At 44.1% G+C, this 26,427-nt stretch overlaps 1 protein-coding gene across 1 annotated transcript in view; it reads right to left on the bottom strand.

Moving 5' to 3' along the window:
- The window catches only part of LOC120995057 (omega-hydroxyceramide transacylase-like), a 95,590-nt gene that overhangs the window by 33,902 nt on the left and 35,261 nt on the right, over positions 1–26,427 (bottom strand). The window contains exons 2-3 of the mRNA XM_040424030.1: positions 22,127–22,360; positions 507–572 (exon numbers count right to left, since the gene is read on the bottom strand). Of these exons, the coding sequence (XP_040279964.1) occupies positions 507–572; positions 22,127–22,228 (168 nt within the window). The 5' untranslated portion in view covers positions 22,229–22,360. The remainder of the gene's footprint in view (positions 1–506; positions 573–22,126; positions 22,361–26,427) is intronic.

Genomic DNA, 26,427 nt, shown 5'->3' with positions numbered 1-26,427 from the left:
ATATTGAACCGAATTCTGTCAAAAAAATAAAAAAAATTGGTGAACTGGCCGAATCGAATTTTTTTTTAAATTCGCTCATCTCTAATCACAATGATATCACCATTGCGCTGCCTGAGCCATGATTGCAGGATTGTCACTAGGGGTACTTACAGTTATAAGGTTGAGAGCCACTACTATATAGCAACTGCAACTCAATTAGATTGACTTAAATGGGACCGAGCTGCACAAAAGGTCATGTAACCAATGATGGGCATGCGCTGCAGCCTCTGCCTGTGGCACCACAAGTACTGCAGTCCCTTCCACAAATGTTCAGCAGGCATCCTCAAACTGCGGCCCTCCAGCTGTTGCAAAACTACAACTCCCAGCATGCCCGAACAGTCTACAGGTATCAGCCTACAGCAGGGCATTGTGGGAGTTGTAGTTTTACAACAGCTGGAGGGCCGCAGTTTGAGGATGCCTGGGTTAGATCAAATATACAGAGTATTGGAGTAGTAATTTTTACTTACCACTCCTCGGAACGTAGGTGGCACAAACCCAAAGTAAAAAGGAACAAAACAACCACAGATTATAACCTGTGAAAATAAATTAAAGCAGATTAGTAGCATACTTTATGAAAGAGTCAGTTTGGACACACTAGAATTCTACCAAAAAAATAAATTAAAAAAAATTATAAAAAATAAAAGTGCTATTCATTCCATTTCGCTGTCATATGATAAGGGGTATACATACATACTACAGACAATTGTACTAAGCATGAACAAGACTAGTTACAAACTGGTACAGAAGGAGAGAAGACCCTGCCCGAGAGGGCAGACAGTAGGTCAGTGGGTAAAGCTGGTCATAGGGTTATAGCAGCAGGGTCACTGTAGGTTGTAGGCTTTTCAGGTTTCTTTTGAAGGATTCCACTGTAGGTGAAAGTCTGATATGTTGGGGTAGAAATTTCCAGGGTATGGGGGATGTTTAGGAGAAGTCTTGGGAGGAAATTGTGGGAAGAGGGGAGGAGGTGGTCCTGTAGGGATCAGAGATTACGTGTGGGGATGTATCGGGAAAATAGCTCAGAGATGAATGGAGAGGACAGGTTGTGGATGGTCTTATATGTATTTGTTAGCATCTTAAACTGAATTTGCTGGGTAATGGGGAGCCAGTGAAGGGATTGGCAGAGAAGTAATGGGGGTGAGAGGTGGATTAGTTGGGCAGCAGAGTTGAGGGGTGGGGTGCTAGATGGAAGGCCACATAGGAGGATGTTACAGTAGTCTAGGCAGGAGAGGAGGGCATGTACAAGCATTTTTGCAGACTCCCGGTTGAGGAATGCATGAAAGATTTTTTGAGTTGCAGGCAGCAGGTGGTGGAAAGGGCTTGGATGTGTGGTTTGAACGATAGGGCAGAATCCAAGGTTACTCCAAGGCAGTAGACTTGGTTGACCGGGGAGAGTGTGCAGCCATTGATCGTGATAGACAGGTCTGTTAGGTGGGTTGAGCAAGATGAGGGAACGATGATAAATTCTGTTTTATCCATGTTACATTTCAGAAAGTGTGAGGAAAAGGATATAGAAGATAGGCATTCTGGGATTCTGGATAGCAAGGTGCTGATGTCTGGACCAGAGAGGTAAACTAGTTTGTCGTCATCATAAAAGCGATACTGAAAGCCATGGGACTATGAGCTGTCCCAGACCGAAGATGTAGATTGAGAAGAGCAGGGGTCCTTGAGGGACACCAACAGAAAGATGAGGAGGTGGTCTGAGAGTGGGAGACACTAAATATGTCTGGTCTGTGGTATGATGCGATTCAGGAGAGGGCCAAGTCTGTGATGCCAAGAGATGAGAGTTTTAAACGGATATATTCTATATCTTTTTTTAAATTTATTTTTTATCTGTAATCAACCCTAGGTGCCCGCCTATTTCACCTACGCCTCATTCTGTCCCTGCCAGTATGTATACAGCAAGCCATTGGGTTATGAAACGTTAGACACTAAAGAAATATTTAAAGCAGAGGGACTTATTGTGAACTTATTAGGGCTGTTTCACATGAGCAAGTCCACTGCAGATATGTAGTGTCCTCCTACGTAAGGGTGGGCACTACACAAGGGTCAAGTTGTTCTCCACCTCCTGTGGAACATGGTCATTGTATTTTATATTGCATTTTAATGTGAATTGTCATGTTATTTAGGTTATCTCCTGTGTACCAGGCCTGTTAGGGGTGTAGTTCCTCCTCCTAGACAGTAGAGGGAGCTAGGGAACCCACTAGTATAAATAGCCAGGTCCAGACCAGATAGGTGTGTGTAGTCAGGAGCCAAGAGTGACTTCAGCTAGAAAAGAGCTGAGAAGCAGTTTCTGACATGCAGCGAGATAGCCCAGGCTCCTAGCTTGCCACCAGGAGAAGAAGCTGCCTCCTGAGAAACTAAGTTCCTATAAAAGTACAGTGCAGAGCCAAGTTGATTCCAGCCAAACAGAGCTGAAGGGCAGAAGGATATATTTAAAGCAAGGAGACATATACGAGAGGAAGTTTTCCCTAACCAAGGATAAAGCCAGCAATAGGGCATACGGGCCTTGGAGAAAGACAGACAGGATTCTGAGGAAAAGTGCAGCCTGATCTGTAAGTGTTTAACCCTCTGAGTATCTTGCACGAACATTGCCTGCCATTTGATGTAAAGCCTGCCTGTCACCACCTTTTACATGTGGAACTGACCAAAGACTGTAAATAGTTAAACTGTTCAGTAAAAGGAAGTTTTGGTTCACTGCAACGTGTGTTCCTCAATTATTACTACAAGAAATCGGTGTGCCACCGTTACCGGCACTGGCGTCACGAACTTAAAGGAATCTTGCCGCCGGCACATTAAACCTGCAACACCCAGGGCACCTCACCTACCACCTGGCCTGGTCCCTATACACAGAGAGTGCCCCAGAGGATCCATGTGCCAGCCTCGCCATCACTGATGTACACCTGCCCAGGGTCTTCTATAAAATGTGAGTACCAAAAGCAACCCTCGGTTTATTAACTACCCCTGTTACCTCACACTCGCTCACCCTGCAGAGCTGCGTAGTGCAGATATCATGCTCCGTGTGCGAGCGTGATACTCCATTCTGAACTTGCAGGCGCGCAGGGCATTATTCTTTGTAATGATAAGTGCCTGTAACTATGATTCTGTATGAGTAAGGTCATGCAGCGACTCCTTATAAATCATGATAATGCCCAGCGCTCCTGCAAGTCCAGAATGGAGGATCACGCTCAGTCCTGTAATGGACTCCCTCATGTGAACTAGCCATTAAAACGTCTCCCTCTTCAATTTGCTCTTTAAAGGAGTCCTCCAGCAAACACCTATGTCTGCTTATCCAGAGAACTCTTCTTTACGAGGGTGGCAGAAGCCCATGAAGCACCTGAATCTCTCAGCATGCATAGCAATTAACTCTTGATCACCCCCCCCTCCCTTGCCCTGCATACAAAATATTCCATCACAGCAACAGGTTACATAGGACATCCAATTCTCCCAAATTTCTGTCTCCACTGTCTACAGTGTTTCTGTATGAATTTAGAATTGGGGCTAAATGAATGAAACATGTCTGGACCGCTTCATCTGCTTCACTAGGATTTCAGTTTGCCAACACCAAGGGGAGGAAGAAGGGCAGGGAAGCTTCACCAGCACTGAATGCAAGAGACAGTGGACCAGAAGGATAGACAGCAGTGGGCACTGTTGACGACTATGGCATGCTCTCATCCCTAACAGCAGCATGGCTCAGCATCACTCCCACTCCCCCTGTCAAGTGTTGTCATGTGGTGTTGGAGCTGATTGCTCGCTTGTTTGGCTACTCACCCTGGCCAGTTTGGTTGTCACTAGGGTTGAGCGAACCCGAACTGTAAAGTTCGGGTTCGGACCGAACTTTAGGATTTTTGGAACCCGGACCCGATCAATTTCAGTAAAAGTTTGGGTTTGATGTTCGGCGATTTCTTAGCGCTTTTTGAAAGACTGCAGAGCAGCCAATCAACAAGCGTTTAACTGTGTGACTTTAGAAGCCATCACAGCCATCCCTGCTAATGGCATGGCTGTGATTGGTCAGTGCAGCATGTGACCCAGGCTCTATATAAGCTGGAGTCACGTAGCGCTGCACGTCACTCTGCTGTTACTAGTGTAGGGAGAGGATGCTGCTGCTGGTGATTTCAGGGAGAGAATAGGAGAGAATCTATTATCAGAACTCCAATTGAACTCAGCTATTTACATAGATCTAGTTGTGTGGGTGCAGTGCACAATATTTTTACCCTGTCCTGAGCCCAGTGCCAGGGAAAAAAAAACTTAACCGTCTGTTAGGTGGGCGGCGGCGGCCATTTTATGCAAGCTCAGTGCACCAGCACTGCATCTGTGCTTTTGTGACATTCAAATCCATGCTTGAAATACTGAAATAATAATAATCTGGCTTTGAAAAAACACTCATTTTTGGCAATATCCAACATCTGGTGCCTTTGCAGGATTAATCATTGTGCAATTTAAGCTAGAAATACAGCTATAATTTTCTGGGTTTTTAAAAACACCCTTTTTGGGCAAAATACAATTTTACAGCCTTTGCTGCATCTGCAAGTGTGAAATTCAAGGGTTATATACTGCTGTCATATTCTGTTATTAAACAAACATTTTAGATACTGTGGTTCTATTCAGTTATTTGAAAAACACTCATTTTGGGCAACAAAAAAAAAAATAGTTAAATTGCGGCCTAGTCTACATCTGTACGTGCGAGATACACCCTTTACATACTGTCGTTCTATTCTGCTATTAAACACCCATTTAGGGCAAGATCCTAAATTTGAGAAATATGAGGAGAGCGTCAAATAAGGGACATGGCCCAGGTCGTGGTGCTGCTGGTGGAGCTCCTGTTGCAGGGAGAGGACATGGTTGATCTGTGCCAGCTACACGCACAAGTGAAACCCTTTCCACAAGTGAGAGTAGGTGACAGAACCTGCAGCGGTATTTGGTCGGGCCTAATGCAGCTCTACAAATGGTGAGGCCAGAACATGTACAGGCGATAGTAGATTGGGTGGGAGACAATGTGAATGAACTGGAGGCACTGTCAGCAACCCAGTCTCCTACTGAAAGATCAGAGTTGGCACTTGCAGCTGATGTCCATCAGTCTTTCACCTCACCCCCTTGCAAAAATCAGCCAAGCAGTCTGAGTCCCAAGTTATGCAGCAGTCTCTGCTTTTTTATGACTGTTAGCAGGGTTTCCCAGGGCCATCCACCAATCCCTGCCCTAGAAGTGGAAGAGATGGAGTGCACCGATGCCCAACCACTTATGTTTCAAGATGAGTACATGGGAGGACCATCGCAGCACGTCTCGGATGATGACAAAACACAGGTGCCAACTGCTGGGGCTTTCGAAAGTGTGCAGACCGACAAGGAGGGCAGGGGTGAAGACTGGGTGGAAGATGATGTGGAGGACGATGAGGTCCTCGACCCCACATGGAATCAAGGTCATGCAAGTGACCTGTGTAGTTTGGAGGAAGAGGCGGTGGTTGCACAGAGCCACCAGCACAGCAGAAGAGAGAGCAGGGTGCAAAAGCGGAGCGGCCGTCCCCTAGACAGTACGCCTGCTACTGCCCACCGCAGCAAGGGACCGAGCACACCAAAGCCAGCTCCAAGGAGTTCCCTGGCGAGGCAGTTCTTCAGAAAATGTGCTGACGACAAGACACAAGTGGTTTGCACGCTGTGCAATCAGAACCTGAAGCGAGGCATAAACGTTCTCAACCTGAGCACAACCTGCATGACCAGGCATTTAAGTGCAAAGCACGAGCTGCAGTGGAGTAGACACCTCAAAAACTAAGAAAGGTCTCTGGCTCCTCCTGCTTCATCTTCTGCTGCAGGCTCAGCCTCTTCATCCACCTCTGGAGTGACAGAGGATCTGCCAGCAACACCACCACCTGGGTCACCAAGCATCTCCACATGAGCGATTACATGCTGCAGCGTCTCCGCAACGACCGCCGAGTTGCCCACATTCTAACTTGTGTTGATTACTGGGTGGCCACGCTGCTGGATCCCAGTTACAAGGACAACGAACCGTCCTTAATTCCGTCACTGGAGCGTGATCGTAAGATGCGCGAGTACAAGCGCACGCTGGTAGACGTGCTGCTGGTGGCATTCCCACCTGACAGTGGGGGCACAGTGGAAGCACAAGGCAGAGGAGGAGGAAGAGGTCGCCAACGCAGCTGGGGCACCACCAGCACCTCAGAAGGCAGGGTTAGCATGGCTGAAATGTGGAAAAGCTTTGTCAGCACGCCACAACAACCAGCACCACCAGCTGATATGGAACGTCTTAGCAGGAGGCAGTATTTAACCAACATGGTGGAGCAGTATGTGCGCACACGCCTACACGTACTGAATGACTTTTCTGCCCCTTCAACTTCTGGGTCTCCAAATTGGGCACATGGCCTTTACGCCTTGGAGGTGCTGGCCTGCCCTGCAGCTAGTGTATTATCTGAACATGTGTTTAGCACGGCAGGGGGCGTCTTCACAGACAAGCGCAGCCGCCTGTCCACAGCCAATGTGGACAAGCTCACGTTCATTAAAATGAACCAGGCACGGATCCCACAGGACTTGTCCGTACCTTGTGCAGAATAGACATGTATACCGGCCTTACCCAACCATTGTGATACTACAGCGCAATTGCTCATTCTTGTATTTTGGATATTTTACACTTTTGGAGTGTACCCTAATTAAAATCAAAAAAATTAACCAAAAACCAGTGTTTGCTACCTCGTCCTCCACCGCTGCTTTCACCTACACCGCTACATCCACCGCCTCCTCAAACTCCCACTCCATATGGACCTCCACCTCATATTTTATATGTCATTTCACTAATTTGTCTGTTACAGTTTCAGGTGAAATTCACCAATTTTTGGGTGTGATATACCCCTGATCTACCAAGTAGACAGGTTAGTAAATTACAAATTTTTCTGTTACATTCTTGGGTTGACATTTTACAATTTTGGACGTGAATAAACCTCTGCTCTGCATAGCTGACAGGGAATACAATTTCAGAAATTCCTCTTTAAAGAGGACCTTTCACTGATTATTACACTATGAACTAACTATACAGACATGTAGAGCGGCGCCCGGGTATCTCACTGCACTTAGTATTATCCCTGGGCGCCGCTCCGTTCTCCCGCTATGCCCTCCGGTATCTCCGCTCACCAAGTTATAGTAGGCGGAGATTTCAGTCCCTAAGTTATGGTAGGCGGAGTCTGCCCTTGTTCTGCTCTAGCGCTGGCCAATCGCAGCGCAGAGCTCACAGACTGAGAGGTTATGTTCTCCCAGGCTGTGAGCTCTGCAATGCGATTGGCCAGCACTACAGAAGAACAAGGGCAGACTCCGCCTACCATAACTTAGTGAACGGAGATACCGGAGGGCATAGCGGGAGAACGGAGCGGCGCCCAGGTATAACAGTAAGTGTAGAGAGATCCCCGGGCGCCGCTCTACATATCTGTATACTTAGTTCATAGTGTAATAATCGGTGAAAGGTCCTCTTTAAGGGCTGGTTCACACGAGCGAGTCCATTGCGGGAATCACGCTCCGTGTGCGAGTGTGATACTCTGCTCTGGACTTGCAGGAGCGCATGGCATTATCATGATTTATAATGCTATGTGTCTCTTCATGGCCTTTTTTCCACAGAATCATAGCTACATGAAGCTGTCAGTATGATTCTGTAGAAATAAGGTCAAGCAGAGGGACATAACATTATAAATCATGATAATGCCGTGCGCTCCTGCGAGTCCAGAGTGGAGGATAACACTCACACACTGAGCGCGATTCCCGCAATGGACTCGCTCGTGTGAAACAGCCCTAATTGATGCGCGCCACCTCCTTTTATTCAATGCTTAAACTTTAAACAAGTTGTCCCACATTTGCACTACAATAATTTGTCCCACATTTGTGCTTCAATAACTTTTCCCATATTTCCGCTCGATCAAAATAAAATTTCATCCATTTATCTCCCTTGGATGTGGTCTCTTTCTCACGCTCCCTCTCCGGGGTGGAACCCTGATTCGCCGTTAACCCTGATCAACATGCTAGGCTCAGAGAAAAACATTGAAAGTTGATAGAGAAGATATCCAAATGGATGGTGGACGTCACAGGGACGTGAGATCAGGCAGAAGTTATCTACAGGGTGGGCCATTTATATGGATACACCTTAATAAAATGGGAATGGTTGGTGATCTTAACTTCCTGTTTGTGGCACATTAGTATATGTGAGGGGGAAACTTTTCAAGATGGGTGGTGACCATGGCGGCCATTTTGAAGTCAGCCATTTTGAATCCACCTTTTTTTTCAGTAGGAAGAGGGTCATGAGTCAAACTTATTGGGAATTTCACAAGAAAAACAATGGTGTGCTTGGTTTTAATGCAACTTTATTCTTTCATAAGTTATTTACAAGTTTCTCTGTTTACAGCTATTGACATGTCGCCGAGGTTAACACGTGAGGAGCGGATAGAAATTGTGTTGATGTCTGGTGAACGCAGTAACCGGGTCATTGCAGCAGATTTCAATGCAAGACACCCTACGATCTGAATCTCCCATGCTACAGTTAGCAAACTGCTTGCCAAGTTTCGTGAAACTGGTTCAGTGTTGGATTTGCCAAAATGTGGACGCATGAAATCTGTCTCTAATGAAGAAACATCAGTGGCTGCCCTAGCTTCATTCAGCAAGAGCCCACAGCGTAGCACTCGCCGGATATTAGCTACTCACAAATGGCACCCTTACAAACTCCAGCTACTGCAGCATCTCAATGAGGATGACCCAGATCGGTGCACTGAATTTGCAGAATGGGCAAAACAAAAATTGGAACAGGACCCTCAGTTTACGCAGAAAATTTTGTTCAGTGATGAGGCAAACTTTTATGTGAATGGTGAAGTTAACAAACAAAACCACCGCTATTGGTCTGACACTAACCCACATTGGATACATCCCTCCAAGACTGTTGGAACAAAAAAAATTGATGGTATGGTGTGGTATATGGGGTACAAAGATAGTGGGGCCATTCTCCACCAATGGAAACCTCAAGGCCACTGGATATGCGAAATTGCTACATGATGTTGTGTTTCCCTCTTTATGCACTGAAGCTGGCACGTTCCCTGAGTTTTTCCAGCAAGATGGTGCACCACCACATTATGGGTGCCAGGTCCGAGCATTCCTAGATGAACAGTTTCCTGGAAAGTGGATGGCCCCCAAGGTCTCCCGATCTGACCCCCTTAGAATTTCATCTTTGCGGTCATCTGAAGGCAATTGTCTATGCTGTGAAGATACGAGATGTGCAGCACCTGAAACTACGGATACTGGAAGCCTGTGCTAGCATTTCTCCTGCGGTGTTGCTATCTGTGTGAAGAGTGGGAGAAGAGGGTTGCATTGACAATCCAACACAATGGCCAGCACATTGAACACATTTTATAAGTGGTCAGAAACTTGTAAATAACGCATGAAAGAATAAATTTACGTTAAAACCAAGCACACCATTGTTTTTCTTGTGAAATTCCCAATAAGTTTGATGTGTCACATGACCCTCTTCCTATTGAAAAAACTAAAGTTGGATTCAAAATGGCCGCCATGGTCACCCATCTTGAAAAGTTTCCCCCCCCTCACATATACTAATGTGCCACAAACAGGAAGTTAATATCACCAACCATTCTTATTTTATTAAGGTGTATCCATATAAATGGCCCACCCTGTAGGTGTGTGTGTATAATTATATATATATATATATATATATATATATATATATACACACACATACACATACACATACACACACACACATATACACACACACACACGTGTGGCCAAAAGTTTTGAGAATTACATAAATATAGGAAATTGGAAAAGTTGCTGCTTAAGTTTTTATAATAGCAATTTGCATAGACTCCAAAATGTTATGAAGAGTGATCAGATGAATTGCATAGTCCTTCTTTGCCATGAAAATTAGCTTAATCCAAAAAAAACCCTTTCCACTGCATTTCATTGCTGTCATTAAAAGACCTGCTGAGATCATTTCAGTAATAGTCTTGTTAACTCAGGTGAGAATGTTGACGAGCACAAGGCTGGAGATTAGGTCAGGCTGATTGGGTTAAAATGGCAGACTTGACATGTTAAAAGGAGGGTGATGCTTGAAATCATTGTTCTTCCATTGTTAACCATGGTGACCTGTAAAGAAACGTGTGCAGCCATCATTGTGTTGCATAAAAATGGCTTCACAGGCAAGGATATTGTGGCTACTAAGATTGCACCTCAATCAACAATTTATAGGATCATCAAGAACTTCAAGGAAAGAGGTTCAATTCTTGTTAAGAAGGCTTCAGGGCGTCCAAGAAAGTCCAGCAAGCGCCAGGATAGTCTCCTAAAGAGGATTCAGCTGCAGGATCGGAGTGCCACCAGTGCAGAGCTTGCTCAGGAATGGCAGCAGGCAGGTGTGAGCGCATCTGCACGCACAGTGAGGTGAAGACTTTTGGAAGATGGCCTGGTGTCAAGAAGGGCAGCAAAGAAGCCACTTCTCTCCAAAAAAAACATCAGGGACAGATTGATCTTCTGCAGAAAGTATGGGGAATTGACTGCTGAGGACTGGGGCAAAGTCATATTCTCCGATGAAGCCTCTTTCCGATTGTTTGGGACATCTGGAAAAAGGCTTGTCCGGAGAAGAAAAGGTGAGCGCTACCATCAGTCCTGTGTCATGCCAACAGTAAAGCATCCTAAGACCATTCATGTGTGGGGTTGCTTCTCATCCAAGGGAGTGGGATCACTCACAATTTTGCCCAAAAACACAGCCATGAATAAAGAATGGTACCAAAACACCCTCCAACAGCAACTTCTTCCAACAATCCAACAACAGTTTGGTGAAGAACAATGCATTTTCCAGCACGATGGAGCACCGTGCCATAAGGCAAAAGTGATAGCCAAGTGGCTCGGGGACCAAAATGTTGACATTTTGGGTCCATGGCCTGGAAACTCCCCAGATCTTAATCCCATTGAGAACTTGTGGTCAATCCTCAAGAGGCGGGGGGAGGGACAAACAAAAACCCACCATTTCTGACAAACACCAAGAAGTGATTATGAAAGAATGGGTTGCTATCAGTCAGGAATTGGCCCAGAAGTTGATTGAGAGCATGCCCAGTCGAATTGCAGGTCCTGAAAAAGAAAGGCCAACACTGCAAATACTGACTCTTTGCATAAATGTCATGTAATTGTCGATAAAAGCCTTTGTAACGTATGACGTGCGTGCAATTATATTTCACTACGTCACAGAAACTACTGAAACAAAGATCTAAAAGCAGTTTAGCAAACTTTGTGAAAACTAATATTTGTGTCATTCTCAAAACTTTTGGCCACGACTGATAGAGAGATATAATATATATATATATATATATATATATATATATATATATATATATGTCCCGATACTATTTTTTTAAGAGTGAGTATGAGTACCGATACTTTTAAGTACTCACCGATACCAAATTACCGATACCAATTTTAAGAATAAAAAACACACACACACACTCTGACCAACCAAAAGGCCCAAAAACAGAACTATAAACATTCCAAGGAGACATTATACTGTATGGGGGCAGCTACAAGGAGACGTTATACTGTATGAGGGCCACAAAGAGACGCTACTGCAAGGAGTCATGACAACAATTTTTGAAGCCCCTCCCTCCTCAGTATAATAGTCTTGTGGCCATCATACAGTAATGTATATTTCTTCTTGCCCTAATGCCTGCTTTTAGAGATCAATGTGCAGCTTGCAGGCAGGAAGGGAAGGACCAGGGCCATAGAAGACAGACACAACACCTTTATTTCTTTCTGTCTGTGACCACTTGGGCTGGTTATAATCTTCTAACTAAGCTTTATTCTCTTACTAGGGTCAGTTCCTATAACTTAAAACTACTGGCAGGCGAACTCTGAGGAGGCCGGAGGGTGTTTGGACTCTGGAGAGGCATTTCCCGCGGCTGGCTTGCTCCTATTCGGAGATCAGATGTCTGTGTGGAGTCATCGGGAACATGGGGGGAGGAGCCGGGGACGGTGGCGGTCGCTGGTAATCATGGCGAGGGGCGGAGACTGGGAGCAAGAAGAAGCTGTATTTGCTGTGCGAGATGCAGGGGCAGGCCGCGGACGGACAGACACATTTAGAAGCGGCGCACAAGTATCGGCAGTGGTATCGGGGACATTTGCACGAGTACATGTACTCATGCAAATGTCCGGTATCGGTCCATCTAATAAAATTGTGTATATATATATATATATATACACATACATATACACACGTCCATAAATATTGGGACATCAACACAATTGTAACATTTTTGGCTCTATACACCACCAGAATGGATTTGAAAAGAACAAGATGGGCTTTAACTGCAGACAGTCAGCTTTAATTTGAGGGTATTTACATCCAAATCAGGTGACCGGTGTAGGAATTACAACAGTTAACAATTGTGAGGCACATATGCAAAGTGACCAAAAGTAATGGGACAATTGGCTTCTCAGCTGTTCCATGGCCAGGTCTGTGTTATTCCCTCATTATACCAATTACAATGAGCAGATAAAAGGTCCAGAGTTCATTTCAAGTGTGCTATTTGCATTTGGAATCTGTTGCTGTCAACTCTCAAGATGAGATCCAAAGAGCTGTCACCATCAGTGAAGCAAGCCATTATTAGGCAAAAAAAAAAAAAATCTGAGATGGCAAAAACATTAGGCGTGGCCAAAACAACTGTTTGGAACATTCTTAAAAAGAAGGAACGCATCGGTGAGCTAAGCAACACCAAAAGACCTGGAAGACCATGGAGAACAACGGTGGAGGTGACCGAAGAATTTTCCCTGGTGAAGAAAACACCTTTCGCAACAGTTGGCCAGATCAAGAACACCCTCCAGGAGGTAGGCGTTTGTGTGTCAAAGTCAACAATCAAGAGAAGACTTCACCAGAGTGAATACAGAGGGTTCACCACAAGATGTAAACCATTGGTGAGCCTCAAAAACAGGAAGGCCAGATTAGAGTTTGCCAAACGACATCTAAAAAGCCTTCACAGTTCTGGAACAACATTCTATGGACAGATGAGACCAAGATCAACTTGTACCAGAGTGATGGGAAGAGAAGAGTATGGAGAGGAAAGGAACTGCTCATGATCCTAAGCATACCACCTCATCAGTGAAGCATGGTGGTGGTAGTGTCATGGCGTGGGCATGTATGGCTGCCAATGGAACTGGTTCTCTTGTATTTATTGATGATGTGACTGCTGACAAAAGCAGCAGGATGAATTCTGAAGTATTTCGGGCAATATTATCTGCTCATATTCAGCCAAATGCTTCAGAACTCATTGGACGGCGCTTCATAGTGCAGATGCACAATGACCCAAAGCATACTGCCAAAGCAACCAAAGAGTTTAAGGTAAAGAAGTGGAATGTTATGCAATGGCCAAGTCAATCACTTGACCTGAATCCGATTGAGCATGTATTTCACTTGCTGAAGACAAAACTGAAGGGAAAATGCCCCAAGAACAAGCAGGAACTGAAGACAGTTGCAGTAGAGGCCTGGCAGAGCATCACCAGGGATGAAACCCAGCGTCTGGTGATGTCTATGCGTTCCAGACTTCAGGCTGTAATTGACTGCAAAGGATTTGCAACCAAGTATTAAAAAGTGAAAGTTTGATTTATGATTATTATTCTGTCCCATTACTTTTGGTTCCTTAACAAGTGGGAGGCATATATGCAAACTGTTGTAATTCCTACACCGTTCACCTGATTTGGATGTAAATACACTCAAATTAAAGCTGACAGTCTGCAGTTAAAGCACATCTAGTTTGTTTCATTTCAAATCCATTGTGGTGGAGTATAGAGCCACAAATGTTAGAATTGTGTCAATGTTATGGACCAGAGATAGAGATATATATATATATATATATATCATACACACATATACACACACATACATATATGCAAAAAAAGGGGGTCAGCACCTCCCAGTGCGCAGGTGCACGCTGCCATGGCAAAGACCTAGAGGAAAAAAAAAAAAAGACAATGCAGCAGCACTCTGCAAATCAGACAAAGTACAACAATGCTTACAAAAATTATGGTGCTAATACTACGCTTATTTATAAAAGCGAGATGCTTGGACAATGCATTTTGTACAAAACCATCTAAACCAGTCTGCCGAACGTCAAGGCGATCTCTGTTAGACGGGTCCCAACACTAAATACTACCTGTTATGCGCCATAATGACCGCCATAAAATTCAGGGCTTGTTGGACCCACATGCATGTTGGATCCACTCTGCCTTTTTCCATTTGTGCCAAAATGGCCTCCATTACAAGGGATGGCAGGTACAACATGCATGCTGAGCCCACTCTATACCGTTCCTGGTGCTAGACAGCTTCCAATGAATGTAGTGAGAGCAGGCTACAGCTTTAGACTGAAAATTAAAATCAGCCTATGGGGCAGAGAGGCTAATCAGGAGTGCGCGACTATATTTATTACACATACACTTACCGGTAATCTTTTTTCCTTGAGCCTATGACAGCACCCGTAGATAGCGTCCGCCTCCTCCTCAGGACAGGAAACACAACCACTTTAAAAAGGAGGTACCAACCTCCCTCACACTAGTACTATTTCAAGAACTAAAGAAACATCTCATACCAATAAGAAATATATGTATGATTACACGGGTGCTGTCATAGGCTCAAGGAAAAAAAGATTACCGGTAAGTGTAATCACATATTTCCCACCTAGCCTATGACAGCACCCTTGGATCTATAAGAGAGATCAGATTAGGGAGGGACAACGGCCTGATGGACTTTACGTCCAAATACTAGATCCTCCTGAGAAGGAACTGAAGCCTGTAATGCTGAAAAACATGTGAGGAGAACTTCAGGTGGCAGCCCTCCAAATTTGGTCAATGGAGGCAGAGGCTCTCTCTGCCCAGGACGTAGAGACCGCTCTGGTAGAGTGGGCACCAAATCCAGTCAGCAGGGAAACCCCCTTGGAGGAATAAGCTAAAAGAATAGCCTGTCTTATCCATCTGGCTATAGTTTGAGGAAGCAGCCAAACCCTTTTTCTTGCCTTGAAAAGAAATGAGGAGCTTAGAGGAAGATCTCCAAGCACTGTAAGGCTACTTTACCACTAGCGTTCGGGGCTCCGCTTGTGAGCTCCGTTTGAAGGGGCTCACAAGCGGCCCTGAATGCATCCGTACTGCCCTAATGCATTCTGAGTGGACGCGGATCCGCTCAGAATGCATCAGTCTGGCAGCGTTCAGGCGTCCACCTGGCCGTGCGGAGGCAAGCGGATCCATCCAGACTTACAATGTAAGTCAATGGGGACGGATCCGTTTGAAGTTGACACAGTATGGCTCAATTTTCAAACGGATCCGTCCCCCCATTGACTTTCAATGTAAAGTCTGGACGGATCCGTCTGAAGCTACTTTCACACTTAGAATTTTTTCTACAATATAATGCAGACGGATCCGTTCTGAACGGATCCCAAGTCTGCATTATATGAGCGGATCCGTCTGGGCAGACATCAGACGGACCCACTCTGAACGGTAGTGTGAAAGTAGCCTAATAAACATCTCCTGACATCTAAAACAGTGGAATTCTGATTCTTTTTTATTTTTTGGAGAGGCACAAAAGGAAGGTAAGATGATATCCTGAGAGCGAAAGGAAGAAAAACACTTTAGGAAGGAAGGATCCAGTGAAATACTCTCCCGATCTTCCAAAATGTTTGAATATGGCTTTTCTGTAGAGACGGCTGAGATCTCACCTACTCTCCTAGCTGATGTAATGGCCAGTAAAAAGGCCAACTTCAATGTTAAGACCTTTATGGAGATCTCTTTAATGGGCTAAAAGTGTTCTGACGTAAGGGCGACAGAACTAGATTTAGATCCCATAGAGGAACTTTAACCTTTTGTACTGGGGCTAATTTACAGATCGCTGTGATAAATATTTTTATCCAGGGATGCTCAGCCAGCCTGAACTCAAATAGAGCACTCAAGGCTGAAATGTGTACCTTTAGAGTACTAGGTCTAAGCTTCTTTCTCCATCCTGCTTGTAGAAATTCGAAAACTAAAGGCAAGTCAGGAGCTTCAAATACATTGACGGGTCCATTTGCGAATGCACAGAAGGCTTTCCAAACCCGTAAGTAGATTTTGGATGTGAACGTCTTACAGCTTGCTAAAAGAGTATTTACTACCTCCTCTGATAGCCCCTTCCTCAAAATCTGCCTTTCAATAGCCAGGCAGTCAAATGCAGATTCTCCACCTCTGGATGAAGGATAGGACCCCGAGTAAGAAGTCCCTGGAAGACTGGTAGGACCCAAGGGGAAGACACTGACATCCTGCGTAGCCAAGAAAACCAAACCCTCCATGGCCAAAAAGGGAGCCATTATGATCACAGAGGCAGTCTCATCTCTTATCTTCCTCAGTACTCTCGGCAGTAACTTCAATGGGGGAAAAGCGTAAAGAAGTCCCTCTCTCCAAGATTGAGCTAGGGCATCCACAGCAGACGGACGCTCCTCTGGAAAGAGAAGAATTTCCTTTACCCCTTTGCTGTCTCTGTGGCAAAGAGATAAAATGATTGGGAGACCCCATAATGCAACCATCTTGTTGAATATCTGCAGATTTAAAGACCATTCTCCCTGGCGAATCTGATGGCGGCTTAGGCAGTCTGCTGTCACATTCTCTTTTCCTTTTAAATGAACTGCAGAAATTGATAAGATAATTTTCTGCCAGACAACATTTTTTGACTGAGACATAAGACTCGGGGATCTTGTACCTCCCTGCCTGTTGATGTATGCCACCGCAGTCATGCTGTCTGAGTAAACCTGAACATTTCTGCCTTTTACTAGCTGAAGACTCTCACTCAGGGCCATTAAGATATTGTTTAATTCCAAGAAATTGTGAGATTAGTCCTGGATCTCCCGATTCCACTGACCCTGCAGGAGGAGAGATTCTATGTGAGCCCCCCAACCGAAAGAGCTTGCATCAGTGGTCAGGAATAAGAAATTTTGTCTCTGCAATGGAACACCTCCCTGAAGGTTTAATAGGTTCATCCACCACTCCAGCGAGGAGAGCGTCTGGGGTGATAAATGAACAACTGCATCTAGGGACAAAGGATTTTTGTCCCACATTTCCAGAATTTGTTGTTGGAGAGGCCTCTAGTGGAATTGAACCCACTCCACTCCGGGAATAGCCGCAATCATGAGACCTAAGACTGACATGGCCTCCCTCAGAGACACTGACTGGCGAGAGGAAAGCCACTGAACCTGGGATCTGATGAGCCAAGCTTTTTAAAGGGGAAGAAAAAAAAAAAAAAAAAAACACTTCTGCGTTCTGGAGTCTAGGGACATCCCCAAAAAGGTGCACACCTGACTCAGCACTAGGCTGGACTTCTCCATGTTCAGGTCCCAACCTAACCTGTCCAATACCTCCCTGAACCATGAAATCTGCTGTTCTAGCTGATTTGATGTCTGAGAGAAAAGGAGAAAGTAGTCTAGATATGGGATAATGACCAGATCTCTCTCTCTCAGATGTGCCGTCATTTCTGCCACAATCTTTGTGAATATTCTGGGGGCTTGAGACAACCCGAAGGGAAGAGCCTGAAATTGTATATGAAGGATTTTGTCCTTTAACTGAACAGCTACTCTTGAGTATTTCTGATGATCGGGATGTATGGGGACGTGATAGTATGCATCCCTGAGATCCAGGTATGCCATAAAACAGTCTGGAAACAGATTTAATATCACAGATCTGATTGTTTCCATGCAAAATTTCTCGTACACTAGATACCCGTTTAGAAGTTTTAAGTTTATTATCGTTTGGTAGGTACCATTTGGCTTTTTTACAAAAAATAAATAAAATGGGTATTGAGTAAAACCCCTTTGATCTTTCCTGCACTGGGACTTCTAACATTATTTTCTAATAGGGAAGATACCTCTGAAAACAAGGCCGCTTGTTTTGGGGACAGGATCGATAGTCTGTTATAACGAATCTTTCTGGTGGCATTCTCAGAAAATTTATTTTGTAGCCCTCCGACAGGATGGAGATTATCCAAGGGCTGTTTGATATTTTCTTCCAAAGCAGACCTCCTTCCAGGGCTCTGGCGTCATTGGCGCTGCTTTTTTGAGGCCTCTGTGCTGGAAAAAAAATGATAATCCTTGGATCTTCTAGTATTGCTTGAAATCTGCCTGTATACATCTCGCCTTATATAACCATTTCTATTTGGCTGAGGGCGGAAAGGTCTCTTATGAGACTGCTGGTTAGTTGACGGGAAGCCCTTCTTGTCTGAAGCCTTCTCCAGCAGGTTATCCAAGATAGGCCCAAATAAGAACTCTCCCTGACAAGGTATTGCACATAATTTTGCTTTGGAGGACGAGTCACCTTTCCAGTACTTTAACCAGATGGCTCTACGAGCCGAATTAGAAAGGGCGGAAGCCTAGCAGAGATTTTAAAGAGTCAGCAGAAGCATCCGCAAGGAAATCAATGGCATTAAATATGGTTGGAAAGGAGGAAAGCAACTCATCTCTAGGGGTTCCCTCCTGAATATGATCTTCTAATTCTTTCATCCAAATTTTCATGGATCTTGCAATAGAGGTGGCCGCAATGGCAGGTCTAAAAGGCACCGCCGTAGCCTCAAGCACTTTTTCAAATACATTTTTTCCCTTCTATCCATGGGATCTTTCAGGGAACCAAGAGTCCTCAAAAGGGAAGGGCTGATTTTCTGAAATTTTTAGCAATGGGGCATCCAATTTTGGGGCTCTGTCCAATAGGCTGAAACATCATCTAGTTTTAAGGCAGAGGGAATAAACATTTTCTATCTGGTCTACTCCACTCTTTTGATAACAGCGGCAATATTTTCATGGACATCAAAACCCTTAATCTTTCTAGGGCCCAGACCTTCAAACATGGAGTCTCTAACAGACTGTGGCTCTTTACAATCATCCAACCCATGGTGGCTCTAACTACTGAGTAAGCAGCTAATATTTTCGACTGAAAAAGTGGCTTTCCGCTACATGATCATGAAAGGATTCATCCGATTGTCTTTCTCCCTCTAATCCTGACAATAGTTCTGGTCGCTGCAGGGGTGAATAGAAGTGGGTGCAGAGGTTGCTGGGGTGATTCTCCAGGAAGGTTATTAACAGACTCCCTCACCGAATCCTTAACTCATCCTGTGCATCTGCTTTAGGCTTGTCATAAGAGATGGGGCCTCATCCTCTAGCAGCTTGCCTACGCAGACTTGACAAATAGGGGTGTGCCATTTGTAAGAAAGTTAGCTCAGGTGGGGGAAAAACCTTTGTCCTTAGACCTGAAACATTCTACTCTCCTTGGAAACTAAATATAAAAATAGCTTATAAGAAAACTTAGCTATAGAGATTCTGGGGTATTCACCCCTCCTACCCTACCACGGTAGATTCTTGGTGGTTTCAGTGGGTTTGCGCACTGCATCTGCTCCATAGATCCACTCTTAAGTCAGCAAAAAAATGGAGACAGATACTGCTAGCTTTTCTCCAGCTAGCAGTGTGAGCTGGCTGAACTTAAACTCTGCTGGGCACGCAACGGCTCCCCCCCCCCCATTCCGGTCTACAGCATTTGTGCTTCCTCCTGCTGCCGAAACCTGAAAGGGACGTCAGACGCCGGCAGCAAAACATGCGGACACAGAGGTCTGCGATCCAGTAGACTTGTAATAACCTCCCGGCAGAGAAGGGTCGGGGGGGGGGAAGAATAGAGTCAGAGCCAGGCTCTGCAGCGGCTTCCTGAGAAAACTTACACCGCCAGGTAGGCCCTCCTCATAAGTACTCACATGGGGCGCCCGCAGCTCTCCTTGACGTGGTTGTGAATCCAAACTCTGTTCCCTTAGGACAGGAAACAGAACAGGCGTGAGGGAGGTTGGTACCTCCTTTAAAGTGGTTGTGTTTCCTGTCCTGAGGAGGGGCGGACGCTATCCAAGGGTGCAGTCATTGGCGAGGGGGGAAAAATTAAAACCAAAAACCAGTGTTGGATACTTCGTCCTCCTCCACCGCTGCTTACCACCTACACCGCTACGTCCACCGCCTCCTCAACTCCTACACCATATAAACCACCACCTCAAAATAAAGTTTTTTATATTTTTATTTGTATGCATTTATTATAGGTCATTTGCTAATTTGTCTGTTACATTTACAGGTGAAAATTCACCAATTTTTGGGTGTTGATATACCACTGCTCTACCTAGTAGACAGGTAAAAAAAAAAAAAATAATAAATTTTCATATTTTTTCTGTTACATTCTTGTGTTGACATTTTACAATTTTTGCTGTGAATAAACCCCTGCTCTGCATAGGGGACGGACCGAAATTTTTAAAAATAATCTGTTCCATTGGTGGGTGACATTAACCCATTTCTGGCAATGAACAACCCCTGCTCTGCATAGGTGACAGAGAATTAAATTTCTAAAATTAGTCTTTAATTGGCCCTTTCATTCGATCCTTCTGCTTTAATAACTTGTCCCACATTTCCGCTTCATCCCATTGCAGCCATTGACCTCCCTTTTTCGCTCTCCCTCTCCGGCGTGGAACCCTGATTCGCCGATAACCGTGATCAAAATGGTAGGCTCAGAAAAGAACATCGAAAGTTGATAGAGAAGATATCCAATTGGATCGTGGACATCACTGGGACGTGCGACATGGTGGAGCAGTATGTGTGCACACGCCTACACGTACTGAATGATAGATCTGCCCCCTTCAACTTCTGGGTCTCCAAATTGGACACATGGCCTGAGCTTGCCCTTTATGCCTTGGAGGTGCTGCCTGCCCTGCCGCCAGTGTACTCTCTGAACGTGTATTTAGCACGGCAGGAGGCGTCATTACAGACAGACAGACGCAGCCGCCAGTGTATTGTCTGAACGTGCGTTTAGAACGACTGGAGGGGGTTATAACAGGTTATATTTCACAATGTTTTGGGGTGTACCCTAATTTAAAAAAATAAATTTAAAACCAAAAAAGCAGTGTAGGATACCTCCTCCTCCACTTCCACCGCCTCCTCAACCTCCTACTCCATATGGACCTAGTCCTCCTAGATCAAGTATTATTTTTTATTTGTATGTATTTTATGTTATTTAAAGTCATTTCCCTATCCACGTTTGTTTGCAGAGCACTTGGCATGCTCTTAACCACATTTCGATGCCATTTGCAGCCCTCTAGCCCTTTCCATGACATTTTTACAGCCATTTTAGTGCTCTAAAGTTCAGGTCCCCATTGACTTCAATGGGGTTTGGGTTCAAGTTTGGATCCCGAACTCGTACTTTTTTGTGAAGTTTGGCTGAACCAGAACATCCAGGTGTCCGCTCAACTCTACTGCTCTTCATATTTAGTTCACAAGCAACCCTGTCTATTGACTATTGCAGGGATATACGCTCAAGTGGTAACACCCAGTTCTTAGTTTATTAATAAATTTCTAGTAAGAATAACAGAATGGGAGAGTTCTTAGAAAAGATGATCCTGAAAGATTACCTAAAGAATAGGAGGCATTTACTAAAACAGTCATGCCAGGAGAGAGGTTAACAGGCAATCAAGCACATGATGCTGCTTCGTTTTTATGGAGAACCCGATACCTTAGAGCCGAAGGAAGTCTATCCTGGTGCCTCTTGGATAATCAGGCAAGTACATGAATCATCTTAAAGGGTTCTACTCATCTCAGACTTTGAAGGCATATTGCGAAGATTGCCAAAGTCAGATAGGAGTGGGTCCAGAGTTAGGACTCACAACCATCTCCAGAACAGGGATCTCAAGTGAAAAAGCAGTGTGTTCTCTATTAATTTCTTTGGGACTTCCAAAATAGCAAGCATGCCTGTTTGGTTAATAGAGCATATGAAAATACAGCATGTGTTTATCAGTCCACTGTATTTACAAGGATTGGTCCCCCCCAGACTTCCAATCTAACAGTTATAGATATGGATAGAGGATGAAGGGGTATTTAAGTAAGAACAAGTTCACTAAGAAAAAAAGCTGTTGTAACATGTATTGCTTTACTAGAATTAAAAAACAAGCAAAATTACATTCTGCATTTGGTGGAGTTCTCTCTCCTATGCTAGATTTCTAGAAAAAAATTAAATAAATAATGTTTTACAGGACTTTTACAACATATTATACCTCAATGACTTCTTCTTTTGAGTTGTATTTCAGAAGCCAGTATGGCTTCTCCATCTGATAGACGTGTGAGAGCAACAAAGAATCTTCCGGTTCCAATTTCATGTGCGTTTTCAGGCAACAAGTCGAGGAGAGCTTTCCGAAAATTGTTGCCAAATTAAAGGTTGGAAAAAAAGGCCCAAGTATGGTTTTCCTAGCTTCAGCGGCTGCATCCAAGACTACTTTTCTTTAGCTTATCTGTAAGGATAGGGAAAAAATAAAAATAATGTTTGTGTTAGAATCGCAATTATAATAATGTTGCCATGCACAAAAATGGCCAGAGAGATTGCAAACCAATGGCATATCTGTAAGGAGGTTGATCGACTTTTTGTAGCTACAAAAAGGCAATCACGCTGAATCTCAATGAAAGCCCAGTCTAGGCCACAGATCACTACAAATGGATTGGTCATTTGTTCAAATTTTAAAGTGTAGATGAGTTTTCAAAGAAAGTTTGTATAATGGCCCCGCTTCATTTAGAACCATAACTGAACCAGTTTTGTTTGTTTTTCCCTAATGTCTTCCTCAGCCGGCCATATTATATTATTCCCTCTTCCACAGCTAGATACATTTCTCTCACAAGAGCGGTGGTGGTGGGGGGGGGTTAAGTCTCCCTCTCTGGAATCTGCCAGTACTGTATGCAGCGATTTCACTTCCCATTATGTTTTGTTTTCTTCTAGGAGTGATCCACTTACACACAGGATCTCTTTGCTCTGAAGCAGTGTAGAAACAGTTCTATCAGGCTCATAAATTCAGCTGGCTCTGACCACATCCCTATTTCATGTGAACCACCTATTGTCTGTTACTAGACACAGATCTAGCCCGACAGGCGGTGTACTGCAAATTATGTTTAAATGAGACCTCTAGTGGTCATGACTATACAGCTTTTTTTTCCCCAGTGGATGCAGGCAGATTCATTTTTTATTTTTAAATGAAGAGATTTAGAAATTTGCTAGTCACAGTATTCTCTATTAAGTATATAGCCTGGTGTTAGAACCTGCAGCACATGCTAGAGTCTGAATCTCTTGCTAGCACTGGCAAGATATTCAGACACACGCATGCACTGCAGGTTAAGGCAGCGGAAATTGGAAACATTCAAAGAATATATAACATTTCTAACTTACTGGGAAGCCCTGAGACTTAGGAAAACTTTGCAAAAACCCATAAAGAATTCATAGCAAAAAAGGAACACTATCAGGGCCCATCATCTGCACCCCATGCCGGACAGAAAAGTGCTGCTTGCAGCTCTTTTCTGGCCGCAATAGAGACTCAACTAAATGGAGCTGAATGCATTCTGTTTCATTCAGTTGTGTCTCCAATGACAATGAATAGGGACAAAACTGAAGTGTTTTCCTCCGCTATTGAGATCCTATGATGGATCGCAATAGAGGAAAGGGAAAGTGCAGGTGTGAAAGTAGCCTAATACATCCTTTTTTCTAATCCATTTTTATTATATTAATGGTTTATTCTATTTCTGAATAGGATTATGGGGGCAGCCATCTTGCAGAGTTGGTTTGCAGCATTTAGAAGACTGCTTTCGGCTGCCACGTTAGACACAATGGTCAGGAGGGGACCTCAGTGAGTTTTCTAGACATGCTCTGTGCAGGGTCATTGTACAAGAAAGAATAGATAAGCTCTGACCAATTGCACATTGTGAATTATGGATCCTGCCTTCTCTATAAGCAGAGCCGATATCATTACAGGCAGGATTAGAATGACTGATAAGCAGGTAACTGCAGTAAGGTAATCTGTACAGACAAAGAATTATTGCCTATTAGGCTTAGTGGTCAGTGTGAAAACTGCAGGACTTTTTGGTTTAAATATAGATATTGAGATGGTGTATACATCGCTATCTAATATATAAAGCCGTGTGTGATGTATGTGTGTGATGTATGTGTGTGATGTATGTGTATGTGTGTGATGTATGTGTATGTGTATGTGTGTGATGTATGTGTATGTGTGTGATGTATGTGTATGTGTGTGATGTATGTGTATGTGTGTGATGTATGTGTATGTGTGTGATGTATGTGTATGTGTGTGATGTATGTGTATGTGTGTGATGTATGTGTATGTGTGTGATGTATGTGTATGTGTGTGATGTATGTGTATGTGTGTGTGATGTATGTGTATGTGTGTGTGATGTATGTGTATGTGTATGTGTGTGATGTGTGTGTGATGTATGTGTATGTGTGTGATGTATGTGTATGTGTATGTGTATGTGTATGTGTGTGATGTATGTGTATGTGTGTATGTGTGTTAGGGGCTCATGATAGTAAAATACCATAATGAACGTAGGATGGTATAAAATGGCAAGTCGGTTGTGGTGTGCTGGAACCGACAATGAGGTAGGCCTGAGAAAGAAAAGGGCAAAAATTAAATAAATCAAAATTTACAAACAACCAATACAATACATATATCAACCAGACAGGTCTTTGAATGCATTTCTTAATTCTTGTACTGGGTTTGGTATGTAGCGTAAGTAAGCGAATGATTTCCAGCGCCCCAGTGCTTTAATAACATGAATTGGAATGTTAACACTGGAGGCTGCTCCTATGTGGAAGGAGTGACCAAGTAGTTAGCTGGGTTGAGGCCCAGATGAGCGAGTAAAGACCTGACGTAGGTCATGAAGGTCGTTAGTGGTGAGTACCGAACCTCGTAAAATGAATAATGGTTGTGATGGTTAATGAGTTATGATGCATCGAGAATCTTGACGGGGCACCACCTATTGTGCGTAGGATAGTATGCTACTTCTACTGGTGCCTGCTGACTGGTCTTGGAATGAGGCAGAGTCAGGATGTAATGATCCATGTGTTTTGTTAAGTGGGAACAGAGGAGAATAGGAGTAGATTGTGTGGTGTTGGTCGTAGTGAATTCTCTAGGCTATAGAAATCCATAGAAAGCTATGTAGATAGCTGCCTTGATGACATCATGCGTGATGTCGAAAGGTTTTAAATCAAGCGGGTTAGACAATGCTTTGAAAATATTGTTGTCTATAGGTAGCCTCTGTGATGTACGTGTGGGTTCAGATCTCTGAATGCCCCTGAGGATAGTCTTAATCTGGTGAGAGGCCATGAAACTTGTGTTTGGTTGTAGGGTTAGCATATGATGTTGAATGCCTGTTAAATAAAGTTTAATTGTGTTGTATGACATCTTAAGTTTAAGGTGGCAAAAAGAAGCAAAACCCAACAATGATGTCATGACAAATGGTTGCATGATGTCATGTTCCAAAAGGAATCTCTTGAATAAGGTAAAGGCCCTGTCATATGTTTTGTGCGTATTTTTAGACCGTGCCAAATGGGACAGTGCTCTGCTATGATGCAGAATAGCGTCTAGTCCATTAGTAGTTGCTGGAAAGTTGGAGTTGGCGTGGCTGTGAGCACGGCTGATGGGAGTGCTTGATGGAATGCCTGGAATTTAAAACGAGACAAACTGTCAGCAGCTGTGTTACATTTACCTGGAACATTGAAACAATGCAGGAAGAAATGACAAGCAGCCAACCAAGTGAGTTTCCTCAGAAATCTCATGATCGTAAGGGATTTGGAACGACCTTTGTGGATGATGTGACAGGTTGCCTGGTTATCTGAGTAGCAACATACTGACAAGTCTGCCCATAAATGACCCACGGAAGCTGCACGATGGGATAGATCTCGAAGAGACCTGAGGTAGTGGAAAAACCCTTCACATCCTGAACTGCTGTAGGCCAGCTGCCCCAAAGCCATTCATTCCCAAAAATTGCTGCAAAACCTGTGGTAGATGACGCATCTGACCAAATCGTAGGTGATGAGTCAGTCAATTGAGGGAGGAAACATACTTTTCACCATTCAAGTGGTTAAAAATTTCTTCCACATGCGCAAGTCTGCCATAGCTTGGGTATCCAAGGACAACCTGTGTGTGTCGTGTAGGAAGAGTGGAATAGATACAGGAGTTGTGATTTGAAGGAGCGGCCTTGAGGTATGATACGCATGACAAAATTTAGAGAACCCAGCAGGGACTGTAGCTCTTTATGGTTGCAAGTACCGAGCTGGAGGTAGTGGTTGATGTAGGTAAGAATGTTCCCTATCTTGTCGTGTGGCAGGATTGCTTGCATCGTGATTGAGTCTAATTGAATACCCAGGAATGTTGATGATTGTGTCTGGCCCTCGGTCTTCTTTGGGGAGACTGGGACACCTAGTTGCTCAAATAGATTGATGGTAGCTGTGAGGCTACTGGGATGGGAAGTGTTCTCCTCGACCAGTAAGAAATCGTCCAGGTAGTGTATTACAGTAGGG

Source organism: Bufo bufo, chromosome 3 (genome assembly GCF_905171765.1).
Source record: "Bufo bufo chromosome 3, aBufBuf1.1, whole genome shotgun sequence".
Lineage (NCBI taxonomy): Eukaryota > Metazoa > Chordata > Amphibia > Anura > Bufonidae > Bufo > Bufo bufo.
Note: the sequence above shows the minus strand (reverse complement) of the source record. Positions and strands in the feature narration are given on the sequence as shown.